Source organism: Bison bison, unplaced genomic scaffold, assembly GCF_000754665.1.
Source record: "Bison bison bison isolate TAMUID 2011002044 unplaced genomic scaffold, Bison_UMD1.0 scf7180017864066, whole genome shotgun sequence".
Lineage (NCBI taxonomy): Eukaryota > Metazoa > Chordata > Mammalia > Artiodactyla > Bovidae > Bison > Bison bison.
The window spans coordinates 5,707,508-5,721,369 of NW_011494638.1; the positions used below are offsets into that span (position 1 = coordinate 5,707,508).

At 43.0% G+C, this 13,862-nt stretch overlaps 1 protein-coding gene across 3 annotated transcripts in view; it reads left to right on the plus strand.

Annotated features, from left to right (window-relative positions):
* Window positions 1-13,862, plus strand: part of MYZAP (myocardial zonula adherens protein) — a 124,914-nt gene that overhangs the window by 33,464 nt on the left and 77,588 nt on the right. For all 3 annotated transcript variants that reach the window (XM_010836808.1, XM_010836807.1, XM_010836809.1), the window contains 2 exons: window positions 8,530-8,685; window positions 12,827-12,919. In XM_010836808.1, coding sequence (XP_010835110.1) covers window positions 8,530-8,685; window positions 12,827-12,919 — 249 coding nt within the window. The remainder of the gene's footprint in view (window positions 1-8,529; window positions 8,686-12,826; window positions 12,920-13,862) is intronic.

Sequence of the window (13,862 nt, forward strand, 5' to 3'; positions counted from 1 at the left end):
GGGGGGGGGGCGCTTAAACAACAGAAATCTAGTGTCACCATTTTGGAGACTGGAAGTCCAGGATCAAGGTGTCAGCAGGGCTGTGCTGTCTCTGAGAGCTCCAGGGAGGCAGCCATCCTTGGCTTTTACAGCTTTCGGAGGCTCTTGGCAATCCTTGGCTATGGCAGCATCACTCCAGTTTTACCTGGTGTTCTCCTGTGTGTATGTGTCTCTGGATCGAAATTGTCCTCTTTTTACAAGGACACTAGTCATATTGGGTTAGCTCTTACTCTACTGACCTCTTATTAACTTGTCTCTGTCCCCAAATAGGGTCCAATTCTGAGGTTCTGGGGAGAAAGACTCCAACATGCTCTCTATTTGCAGAACACAGTTCAACCGACGATAAGTTTCTTTGTGAACTATTATCACCTTAAATTGCATTAACAACTCGGGTGAATGAGCAATGAACTTTTATTTACATATTAAAAGTTGTTAACTATAGGGAAGAGGAAATGCTGATTCATTTGTAGACACACATTTCATGTTGAGGAATTGATGACATGTTTACTAAATTGTTGAACATTAAAGTTGGTAGAAAATAATTTTGAAATTAAACCCCTGTCATTTTCAAAGAACTTTGTGAATGTATACATTTATATTCCTATCCAAATCTGTATGCAGTATACTTTTATAGAGACATAGACATACACCCACACAAATAAGAAACCAAATCAACACCCCCTTTATCATGTTGTATCAGGGTCTCACTATATAATTGAATTTTGGAGAATACTGTCTGAGCTCTGCCGATTCTGAGTCTGTGCAGTGGTGAAGTTTTTCCCAATTGACTAAGTAGCTTGAAGTGGATAATATTTTAAACAGCTAACATCCCACTGTCATAGATGTCCTTGGAGTGACATATGTTTCTAAAGAAGCTGTTTTTCTGTAGATCTTGGAGAATCCTGACTGAGAGAGAGCAGATATATGTGTATGTATACAAAGTTGAGGGCTTTCATAGTCCAGTAAAATGGTTAAAAGGAAACCTTTGCTGTTTGGTTTTATAGTCTTCTAAGTCTTTAAAGCCTTAAAAGCCCCGGATGAATAAGCCTGCTGAGTTCTTGTCCTTGGTGTGACTGTTTATACAATATCCCGGGCTGTTGCCAGGTGAGGGCGTGCACTGCCGTGATTCAGATGCGGCTGGGGCCTCCCTGGTGATACTGTGTAGGACTCTCTGTGCCTCTCAGAGATAGCAGCCCCTGGAAGGGCAGAGAGTCCTGGCTGCCTGACCACTCAAGGTCATGGCAGGCCACTCAAGTCATCTCCAGGGGCCTCAATTTCCTCTTCTGACAAGTGGAAATGTTAGCCTGGAGCCAGCATTTTTCTAAATTTCTTTAGTTCTGGGACTCTCTATTCAAATAAATATGTATGACAGTGCATCTGTAGAACAGTGAAGGTGCAGTGACTGGTTTAATATAAGGTCGGGGTCAATGGCTGCCCCAGCAGTGTGCCCTGCCCCCACGTCATCACACGCCGAGGAGAGATGGGGGACTGTGTACAGAACTGCTGACCCAACTCTTCCATTTTCCTAACTTCCCAAGACTTTGTGTTTCTTTCCTCATGCGGAGAAACCAAGGCCAGTTCAAGCGTGAGCATGTCACTGTCAGAGTGAATCTGATGACTGCGATGGAACAGCAAAAAGACGCCAGAGAAGGGAGGTGGACAGACAGGCAGAGGCATCCAGACGGACATGGAGAATCTAGTAGGAAATCAGATACTCAGAAATCTAAAGCCACCGCCGCAAACTATAGAATTTGTCAGTATCTGTTAGTATGCCCGGCAGTGCACCAGATGACTTATTATGTTATTCCGTGTCTTCCTTGAAACAAGCTTCTGAAATTGATGGTATTATCCCCATTTTACCATTCAGGACCTTGAAGTAAGTCACTTGCACAGGGCTACACAGCTAGTAATGCTTTGCAGTTCTTACTCAGGTCTGTGCCCTGGCGAGTCATCATGGTGACGTCAACTTGCATGCTTCCTCCTATCAGGAAGGTCTGGTATCAGTCAAGGTAACTTACCTAAGGTGTGTACTGTACCACTGGGTTCCAGAAGAGAACTGACCCCTCGCCTCCCCCCAGATACTCTTCTCTTTTTCCTGCGGTTTTTAGGCCTAAGCAGCTATTGTCTGCTTAGAATGGAGTATTATCTTTAAGAAGTTACTCTTATAAGGATACTATCAGAACTACATTTTCTTGTGAGATTTGTTTTTTTTTTTGGCTGCGCCAGGTCTTAGTTGTGGCATGTGAACTCTTCCTTGTGGCGTGAGGGCTCTAGTTCTCTGCGTGCGTGCGTGCTAAGTCACTTCAGTTGTGTCTGACTCTGTATGACTCTATGGACTGTAGCACACCAAGGTCCTCTGTCCATGGGATTCTCCAGGCAAGAATACTGGAGTGGGTTGCCATGCCCTTCAGGGGATCTTCCTAACCCAGGGATGGAACGTAGCCCCTGCATTGGAAACCTTAGCCACTTGCATCCCCAGGGAAGTCCCTCTTGTGTGATTTCTGCTTGACTAGAAGTTTTCTTTTTCTTCTCATCTTTAAGCATTCAAAGTGATCTGTCTTTTTCCAACCATAAGTTTATGTAGGAAGTGGTCTCTATTCATTCTTGTGAGATAGTTAAAAACAACAAATATCTTAGTTACTCAAAGGTCTTCATTTATCTGAGGGGACAAGCCTGCCCATCCCCTCTGTATTCCAGAGGGAATAGTCCTAGTCCTCTCCCAGACTGTGGAAGAGCCCCAGAGGCTCAGTTATAGCGTCCATTTTTGTTATAATCAGACAAAACAATGTCAAGCATGAATAATGACCAGGAACCATAATTTGCTATGATGGACACACAGGTCAGACCGCATTCCTGAAAGTGATTGCTTCTGCCTTCGGGATGGATCCAGCGCCCAGACACTCAGCATTTAAAGAGTCCCCAGGTCACCTTCTGCCTTCTGGCTGGAAAAAGTGTTAGTCTTGCAGTTGTGTCTAACTCTGCAACCCCATGGACTATAGCTTGCCAGGCTCCTCTGTCCCTGGGGTTCTCCAGGCAAGAATATTGGAGTGGGTTACCATTCCCTTCTCCAAGGGATTTCCCCAACTCAGGGAATGAACCCAGGTTTCCTGCATTGCAGGCAGATTCTTGACCGTTTGAGCCACCAGGGAAGCCCTCTGGTTGGAAGGAAAAGTCCAAAACCAAAAGTTTTGAAAATGGCTTCTAGTTTTCAAGTCACTCAATTCATGTTTCAGGCCATTGAAGTCATACTGGCAGCCAGACATGTGACCAGCTGCCTATCCTGGCCTCTGGGGTCAGGGGCTGGCTGTGGCAGTCTACTAGCACTAGTTTGGATTTATGGTAGGCTGTTCCTGATACTATTTATTCTCTGAGACCCCTTCTATTTTTTAATTAATTAATTTTTAAATTGAAGGATAATTGCTTTACAGAATTTTGTTGTTTTCTGTCAAACCTCAACAGAAATCAACCATAGGTATACATATATCCCCTCCCTTTTGAATTTCCCTCCCATCTCCCTCCCGGTCCCACCCCTCTAGGTTGATACAGAGCCCCTGTTTGAATTTCCTTAGCCGTACAGCAAATTCCCGTTGGCTGTCTATTTTACATATGGTCATGTAAGTTTCCACGTTACTCTTTCCATACATTTCACCCACTCCTCCCCTCTCCCCAAGTCCACAAGTCTGTTCTTTATGTCTGAGATCCCTTCTTGACCATGGGATGTTTTTCTTTTCTAAAATCAGTGTCTTGGATGGCCACATACTCCAAATATTCTGACACAGGCACAGTTCCAACTATTTTCTCTTTCTTCTTGCCTTTGAACTGTACTTACTGAGCATCTATTTATGGTGAGCACTGAGGATCTAGCAGTGACTACAACAGATAGAGCCACTGTCTCTGTAGATAACCTCTGTAGAGGTGATCTCATTGCAAGATCTTGTATTCTGAGTTAGGGTTTAGAAAATATGGTCATCTATCACTGAATTTATACCCCTGCTTTCTGATAGCAATAAAACCTCTAGAGCAGGAGTTTAGGCTGAGTTACTTTTCTATCGTTTTTCTTTTCTAAGGCGCTTGCTGCCAAGTATCTTTAGGGAAAACAGCCATAGCATGAGCCTGTAAGTAAGTTGTGAGTCACGCAGACATCCCAGGGAATAGTTTCATTGAGAGAGTCTCTGTATAGTTTACTGATGGTGCCTGTCATGAATTCTGCTGCTTTGCACAGAGGGACTTGGGATGTTCTTTCAGTTGATTATGTCCTTTTCCCTTCTTTGGCAAAAACTTTTTTGTTCTGTGCCTTTATTAGGGCTTTTGTTTTCAAGGCAATTTTATCTGCTGTTGTTTTATGTCCAGGAAGCTTTTAGTAGGCCTAGTGTACATTTTTTAAAATTTGATTTTTTTAATACCGAGCAGCATTATAAAGAAGTTGAAAAAGCTTTTAATTATGGAGAATTTCAAACATAAACAAAAGGAGACTGAATTGTGTAATGAATATTGGAACCTTCACCCAGCTGACAGCCCTCAATCCACGGTCAGTCTCACCCTGTCTCCACCCCCGTCCACTTCCTCCACCCTGTGTCCCAGATGTCATAAACAGTCTAAGTATATGTCTCTAAAAGATAAAGATTATCTCTTAATATAATCACAATGCTGTTATCATGCCTAAAAATTAATATTTATCTTATGGGGAGATTATTTTAAAGGACACGGGAGGAGAAAAATTCAGCTATAAACACAGTGTCAAACGCGTCAACTCTTTTTACTTTTTTTTTCTGGGTTTTCCAGTTTTTGACCAAAAGCATGCTCACGTTTTGTAAAAGTAATAGAAGTCTCAGATACTTTGCAACTTTTTCTGGATATAGATTTTATGCTTGGGGCAAATATCACCCCCTACTCCCACCCTGTGGCTTCATCTTAGAGGAACAAAGGATGTTCTCTTCAGGGGACCAACTTTACATATTCTGAGTAATTCCCCAGAACCTCTTCCAACTTTTAAAGCTTCTTATTCATTCAGCAAGTATTTATTGAGAACTCATTAAGTGTCCATCACTGTTAGTTGCTGGGGATTATGGTGAAAAAGAAGACAGATAAGACCCTAGACTTCTTAGAACTTTGATTTGGTAGGGAAACAGGCCTTACATATATCGTGATGCTAACAGTCACTCCATCATGGTGGTGGTAAGTGTTGTAGAGACCTGACTGTCTGAAGAGTTGGTGAAGATGACCTTGAGAGAACATTTCAGCCCAGCAGTGGCTCTGCAGTGAGAGGGAATAGGCTGTGTAAATGCCTGAGGCATGAAGGAGGTTGGCTGATAAAGGAACAGAAAAGAGGCCCTGAGGCTGGAATGAAGTGAGGGACTGGAGGGAGATGGATCCTGGGAGGCTAGAGAAGAGCCTCCCATCCTGGGCTCATCTCCTCCCAGTGGCCCTGAATCTGAGGGCCTCCCTCTTAGCTCCCATAACCTTGAGGTCTGGGACCACACGAAGCTGTGAGCTCCACTTCCTCTCCTCTATGCTATCCTGAAGGTTTTGGTGGCTCAGATGGTAGGAATTTGCCTGCAATGCAGGAGAGCCAGCTTTGATCCCTGGATCAGGAAGATCCCTGGAGGAGGAAATGGCTACCCACTCCAGTATTCTTGCCTGGAGAATCCCATTGGCAGAGGAGCCCAATGGGCTACAGACCATGAGGTTGCAAAGAGTCGGACATGACTGAGTGATTAACACACAAGCTATCCTGAAGGTTTTATGGTTAAAGAAAGAGCCTAGATTTGGAAACACAAACAGGCACTTGAATACTGCCACCTTGGAAAAACTAGTAATACATACACAGTAGGGTTAATGTGGAGATTAAAGAGAACATTGTATAGTAAAATAGCTAGCCAAAAAATATTTTCTTTCTTCGTAAACCCCCCTTCCCCGTCCCCATCACAGCCCAGTAGATCCTCAGGAGTCCTCTCCCTGTGGGGTGGCCCATGCTGATGGCCCTGCTCCTGTGTTGGGCGCTTTCCTGTGGGTCTCTCATTTAGATCCTGACTTTGTAATAATTTTTTAGTTGTCATTTTTTGAAAAAATATTATTGAAGATGTGGAGTCCAACTTTCTAGGTGTTTTACTCACTCAAACACGTACTTGCAAAACAAAAAATAGAAATATGAAAGGTACTATTTTTTACTTAACAGATCTTTGATATCTTTCCATGTGCATAACTTTCAGATCCACGACCTCTTGGGATGTGTTTCACAGACCATGTTGTCCCTGGCTTGTCTGTATATACCTCCGTCTATGGTGTTCCCCATCTCCCCTCATGGGCATGAAGACAAGTCCTCTTAATCTGGTCACCTGAGCGTTTTCCTGTAGGATAGTCCACCTGTGAAAACCTTTGCTTTTCAGAAACAAGTTTTCCCAAAGCCTTAGGCCACCATCAGCTTGTTTTTCAGGAACTGGGTGGAGCTGGTGACTGAAAGAGCTTGCTTTTGTTTCCTGGTATGTGGGAGTTTCATTAGAGCTTTTCCTCTTCCTGATTATATGTGTAGTAAAGCTGGGATATCTAATCCGAGCTTCTCACTCCACTGAGTGCCATTTAACCCCCTACTCACCTAAACTCAGGTATCAACATTAAGAGTTGCCTCAGTGCCTGTGGGACCCAGGTATGAGGGGCTCTAGTGAAAGCATTTTCCATAAGCAATGCAAGTGTCCCACCCCTCATATTTTATCTCTTAACAAGTTTGTACAGAAGAGTGGGAAGCAGTGGATATTTTGTTATTTTTAAAGATTTATTTTAAAATTTTTGGCTGTGCTGAGTCTTCACTGTTGCATGTGGGCTTTTTCTAGTTGCAGCAAGCGAGGGCTACTCTTCATTGCGATGTGTGGGCTTCTCACCGAGATGGCTTCTCTTGTGGAACACAGGTTCTAGCTGTGTGGGCTTCGGTAGTTGCAGCACACGGGCTCAGTAGTTGTGAGGCACAGGCTTAGTTACTCCATGGCATGTAGGATCTTCCGGGACCAGGGATCAAACCTGTGTCTCTTGCATTGGCAGATGAATTCTTAATCACTGGATCACCAGGGAAGCCCTTCTTCTTGGAGTGGGTTGCCATTTCCTTCTCCAGGACATCTTCCCGACCCAGGGATCGAACCCAGGTCTCCCGCGTTGCAGGCAGATGCTTTAACGTCTGAGCCACCAGGGAAGCCCCAGCTTAGAGGTCATTAATGATTAATAATTTGGTAACTTTTACAAGCTTTGATTGAATGGGATCATAAAGGACTTACTGTTCTGCCACAAATGAATGATTTTAACATACACATTATAGTTTTATAAGTCAAAGATGTTTTGCAAATGCATAGAAAGAATTTATGCAAAGGTGGTTTAAAAATTAGTGTAAGAGCAAAGTTACCATTATGAAACTCAGCCTTCTGCCCTGTGACATTGTCAGCCCCAAGGAAGATTAGACGTAGGCTGGTTTTTCTCTACCATCTCAGTCCCTCATCTTACGTTGTTCCTGTCCCCTTTCTGCCATGTTGTGATGGCCTACTCTGTCCCTCTACATCCAACAAAGCCTATGGGGAGGTGTCCTTAGTATCGGACAGAACTGGGCTTGAACCTAGGTATGTGACCATGAACAAGAGATGAGACTTGACCTCTCTGAACTTAAGTTCTCTCTGCTATAAAGTGGAAAGGACAGTCATTGTGTTGTGGTGTGGCTGTGAAGATTAAATGTGTGAGGAACATGTCTAGCTTATAGAAGGTGCTCAATAAATCTTAGTTTCTCTTGGCCACGTCCCCCCTTCCCAAGTGTGTTTGCACTTCAGCAATGATGGGAGTTTTAACTGAGAGAGCCAAGGAGCAGAGGATTCTTTTGGAGTGATGTCATGCTGCCTCTGCCTGACTTTTCAGAAGTATTTCATTTCATTTCATTTCAGAATAGTCACAACAGGGGACCCCCACCTCCCTTCCTCAGAACTGGCTCCAGGGTCAGCTTTAACGTCAGAGGACAATCTGGCTGCCAGATGGCTGTCAGCATTCTTCCCCCCACATATCTCAACCTCCTGGATTTCAGGCCACACAGTTAGTGATGATGATGAAGTCATACAGAGGAACCAGCATACAAACAGCTTTACCAAGAATGTGAGATTTCAGACACTCACTCTTGCTATCAGGGTTGGCACAAGTACTTTGTCGGAAGGCGCCTTTGTCAAAAAGATGCCTTCTCTGGGAAGATGGGTTCCTGCAGAGTGCTGCTTGATAAAGGGACAGAGCTTTGGTGGAAATTAGGGCAAGGTGCTGGTCTTCCAGGGGAAAGATAGGCCCAGGCCAACTATGACTTGGTGAGTAGAGACCAGGTTGGATTTCTGCTGGCAGTGCCACCCCTCCCTCATTGCCAGACATCTCAGTGCTGGGCACAACCTGCATAACCGTGTTCAGTGGGCCCGTGATGACAGCTGCCTCTACAAAGCCTAAAGAGTCATCATTCTCTTCTCTTTTCCTCCCCTCTTTCAGCATCGTGACCTGAGCAATGGAGAATCGACCAGGAAACTCCCTCAGGGTGTTGTCTATGGTGTGGTGCGAAGATCAGATCAAAACCAGCAGAAAGAAATGGTGGTGTATGGGTGGACCACCAATCAGCTGAAAGAAGAGATGAACTACATCAAAGACGTGAGTAGTTTAAGGATTTTTTTTTATCTGTTTTATAGTCTTCTTGTAGCATCTAAGAGGGTGGAGTTGGAAGCTCTGATATGAATGTAATAAGTCATTTTGAAATAATTCTAAACGTTGTCATTTTGGATGGAAAACCACTACAGATCTTCATGGTGATGTGAAAAGTGTTAGTTGCTCAGTTGTGTCCAACTCTTTGAGACCCCATGGATTGTAGCCTTCCAGGCTCTTCTGTTCATGGGATTTCCCAGGCAAGAATACTAGAGTGGGTTGCCATTTCCTTCTCCAGGGGAACTTCCCGAGCAGGAATCGAACCTAGGTCTCCTGCATTTCAGACAGATTCTTTACCGTCTGAGCCACCAGGGAAGCACACATGTAATTTTGCAGTGAGGTACAGAATGAAGTTCAATATGTTATTAAGTAAGGAAACTCAGTAGGCCAAATAGCTTTTTTCTTCCATGTATGATAAGGAGGCTCTTAGGTAGTTTTGCTAATTATATTGGACACTCCTGAAATTAAAAGACGCTTACTCCTTGGAAGGAAAGTTATGACCAACCTAGATACCATATTCAAAAGCAGAGACATTACTTTGCCAACAAAGGTCCATCTAGTCAAGGCTATGGTTTTTCCAGTAGTCTTGTATGGATGTGAGAGTTGGACTGTGAAGAAAGCTGAGTGCCGAAGAATTGATGCTTTTGAACTGTGGTGTTGGAGAAGACTCTTGAGAGTCCCTTGGACTGCAAGGAGATCCAACCAGTCCATTCTAAAGGAGATCAGCCCTGGGTGTTCTTTGGGAGGAATGATGCTGAAGCTGGAACTCCAGTACTTTGGCCACCTCATGCGAAGAGTTGACTCACTGGAAAAGACTCTGATGCTGGGAGGGATTGGGGGCAAGAGGAGAAGGGGACGGCAGAGGATGAGATGGCTGGATGGCGTCACCGACTTGATGGACGTGAGTCTGAGTGAATTCCGGGAGTTGGTGATGGACAGGGAGGCCTGGCATGCTGCAATTCATGGGGTTGCAAAGAGTTGGATACGACTGAGCGACTGAACTGAACTGAGTATAAGAGTTTGGATAGCTGTATAAATTTGGATACTTTTGGCTACAGGTAGCAGAAAAGCCAACTCTTCAAGGAAATTTTTCTCATGTGGGGATAAGTCTAAGGATAGGTGCAGTCCAGGCAGGGCTCTCCAAGCACCAGTTCTACTTCTGAGATTCCCTTGGTTCTTTCCTCCTTCAGCCTTAGGCTTACAGCATCATCTGAAAATATGATGGTGTCTGGAGAAGGAAAAGGAGACAATCATCTCTGGTTACCCTTTAGAGACCCGTCATCAGACTTTCCCTGGTGTCTCATTGGCAAGGACCCAGGTTACATGCCCATTCCCAAATCCATCACTGGCAAGGGGAATGGGCCTTGGGAATTGGTTTGATGGTTCAGGCCAATCAGTTGGGTTGAAACAGATGCTGGGAAGTCAACCACAATAGACATTGTCCAACCCAGGCCAATTAATACCATTTCTTTGTAATTAATATTACATTTCTTTTAAAATGTATGTTCTTTGGAGAACTTTTGAAAAATATAAAGATGTATGAAGAAGAAAACAAAATTACCCATGATTCTACAATTCAACCAGAACAGTTGTTAACATTTTGGAGTATTTCCTTGTAATCTTTTCTTTTCTTTTTATCTATCATCTATCTTTTCTTCCTTCTCTCCTCCTTCCCTCCTTCCTTCCTTCTATCCATCCATCATCTCCATTCCTTCTTGGTCTACCCAGTGTCTCCCTAGATTGAATAGTGCCTTTGTTGTCAAACCAGAGTGATTAGATAGAAAGGATATGAGCTGTCCCAGACACTGGCCTGTGGACTAAAAAGTACCTGTGAGAAGCAGGACAGCATGGGCAGTGGAGTCCCCATGGATCTTGGTTCAAGGTCCAGCTCTTTGACCCAGCCAAACTTTTGCCCTATCTGAGCTTCACTTTTCTCCTTTACAGATCATGGGGGCTGAGAAGGGATCGTTAAGGTCAAAACTAGCTCTGTTTTATCTGGCTTTGTTTGCCAGCAGGACTCAATCACGTGTGGTCAGCTTTTGTTTTGAGTTTTTGAGAAGAACATCTCTTATCAAATATCAAAAAATAATAAATGTGCCTTTCTTAATGTGTCTTGAAAGATTTGGATAGTTGTACAATTTTAAGGAATAAAAAAGATAATAAATTCTTAACCGAGAAAATGAAGAAAAGCCAGACGAGCCATACTCATACACAAGTGGGCAGAGCCTGTCTGACACCTGTCACCCTCAGAGCCCCCGTCGTCCAAACCCTGAAGATCCTTTCTAACCATTCAGAGTAGCCCATTCCTATGTTTCTATGTAGGGACAGCTTGTACCTTTTTGGTTGCCCCTATTTTTCTCATGCAAATGCTTATGCCTTTCTCACTGAGATGCCCCAAATAACATGGCACCACTTCAGAGGTAAACCTGCTAAGCAGATTGGTGAGTTGCAGATTGTCCAAGACAAAATCGTAGGTTCAGGCTGTCAGGTGTCCAAATCACATGAGAATTTCTGACCTGAATTGCCAACCTCCACTGTGATCTACAATTTAAAATCAATTTTTTGATTCCACCTTCTGGGGCTGGCTTCAGATCCATCCCATGCTACTCATTCCTGAGTGTGTTTATGGGTTTGTGCACCTTCCCTCACTTGTGGGTGGACTCTGGCAGTATTTGCCAATGGGAGTCACATCCAACTCCACCCACTCCCCAACAGTGAGTAGGCTGAGAACCAACTCAGGGTCACAGATGAAAGCCGTTCTGTCTGCCCAGAATGAAAAGGTTGTTGCTTTTGGTCTCATTTCCCCCAAAATGTTTGTATTCAATGGTGAGAAAGTAGACTCTATCATTACAATTCATTTGGGAAGGCAAGGTGTTGTGACTTGCCTTCTCCTGCCCTGAAATCTCCACCAATATCCAGTCATTCCTAATAAACATGCAGTTTAAAGCAATGTGCTAGTTGTATAAATACAGTTTCAAAATTAAGTCCCCATGTGCTGTGGCCTACTTAACCCCTCATTCTAACCAAACTGCTGCTTTTGAGCCTTTCCTGTGATAGAAGTTCCAGAGCCTCTGGAGAGGGCTCCTTTGAGGCTGCTTTTTTTGTATGAGAATCCCTGAGTTCTTCATTCAACCAAGGGAGCACCAGAAGAAGAGTGAAGATAGAGACTATTTGTTAGGTTTTTTGCTTTTATTGAGAATATATTTAAGGCCCCATTACTCCTCTGGAAGTGGTATTATAGAGAAATTTAAACAGAGTTTGTATAAACAGGTGTTTGGGGGAATCACCATGACTTTTCTTACATTTAGTGCCTTGTGTAGTGTTGGTGATTATTGAGGAACTGACTTTCACATTTATGGGCTCTCTAAGCTCATACTTTCCTTCCTTACATTCCAAACATTTTTTTGTTCTTTGGCAGTCAAGACAGCGACAGGGAAAATTAGAGGTGCCTTTTTTTGTTTTTTTGTTTTGGTCTGCCTAGTCGTGTGTTTTGGCTTCCCTGGTGGCTCAGTAGTAAAGAATCCACCTGCTGATGCAGGAGACATGGATTTGATCCCTGGGTTGGAAGATTCTCTGGAGAAGGGAATGGCCACCCACTCTAGTATTCTTGCATGGAGAATCCCATGGACAGAGGAGCCTGGCAGGCTACAGTCCATGGGGTTGCAAAAGGGTTGGACATGACATAGTGACAAAACAACAACAACAACAACAATAATCATGTATTTACGAAGTTGACCAGTTAAACGGTTCCTACTTATAAAAATATGTGATAGGAAAAGGGGAAAATCCCGCCTGAATATGATTTTTAGGGTGGTAGGTAAATTTCAATAAACCATTTTTTCTTCAGAGCATGTTATTTGATAATTAATATTTATTAATAATTATATATAATCCACAATATGTATTTATTATTATCACTATTATTTGCATAATTCCCTTGTGATACTCTTTCTTAATATCCCAAATTGTCCTGTTCCTAAGAATATTTTTTTGTGAGGCCTTTCTCTCATTAGGGTTTCTTAAATGTTTTGGAAATCTCACATGAAAATATTGTAGCTTGATCTCTAACCAGCATTTTTGTGGGCTGCAGGTGAGAGCCACTTTGGAAAAAGTAAGAAAGAGAATGTATGGAGACTATGATGAAATGAGACAGAAGATTCGACAGCTCACCCAGGAACTGTCAGTAAGTAGCATCATGTGAAGGGATGCTAGGGCTTAGAACTCCCTCTCAGTTGCTAGTGCCTGAAGATACTTGAGTTTATCGTGTTCCTTGTGAGTGGAATCATAGGAACGTGATTGCACTGGGTCTGTGGTGCAGCTCGTGGGCTCTCCAGCTGTGGCGCGTGCTTAGTCTCTCCATAACGCGTGGAATCTTAGTTTCCTGACCAGGGATTGAACCCACCTCCCCTGCACTGGAAGGCAGATTCCTAATCCCTGGACAACCGGGGAAGTCCCTGGAATCATATTTTACATGAATTGAGGGAATATTATCATAGAATGAAGTTTATTATTTGAAGGAAAATTTTTGTGGCAAGAATAATTTTCACTTTCAAAGCATTCCCTCCAAAGTCAAGAACAAGACGAGGAAGGCAGCTCTATTATTATTAAATGACATTGTACTGGAGAGACTAGCCATGGAATTTAGCAAGAGAAGTAGATTTAGAGGTATAAAAACTGGATAGGTAGATGAAAAACTATCACAGTTTACAAATCGTATGACTACATACCCAGAAAACTCAAGCGAACCAATGAAAAAACTGCTGTAAACAGAAGAATTCTGTAAAGTAGCAGGGTAAAATATTAATGGACATAGACAAATAGATTGCAATATGCAAAAAACCAGTTAGAGGAAATAAAAGCAACAAAATACTGCCAGATATCTGGAAATAAATTTTAATAAGTAGAAAGACATATATATCAGGTACTTGGAAAGGAAGATTCAACATCATAAGACATTAATACCATTCGTGTTGATATGTAAGTTTAATATTACCCAGTAAAAGTATTAAAGGATTTTTATTTTATGTTGTTCTTTTACAACTGAACTAGGTGGTTCCATGGTGTACAGAAAATAAATATGAAGAGTTAAAATTCTAGGGGGAGAAAAAGGCAATGAAGGAGACTAG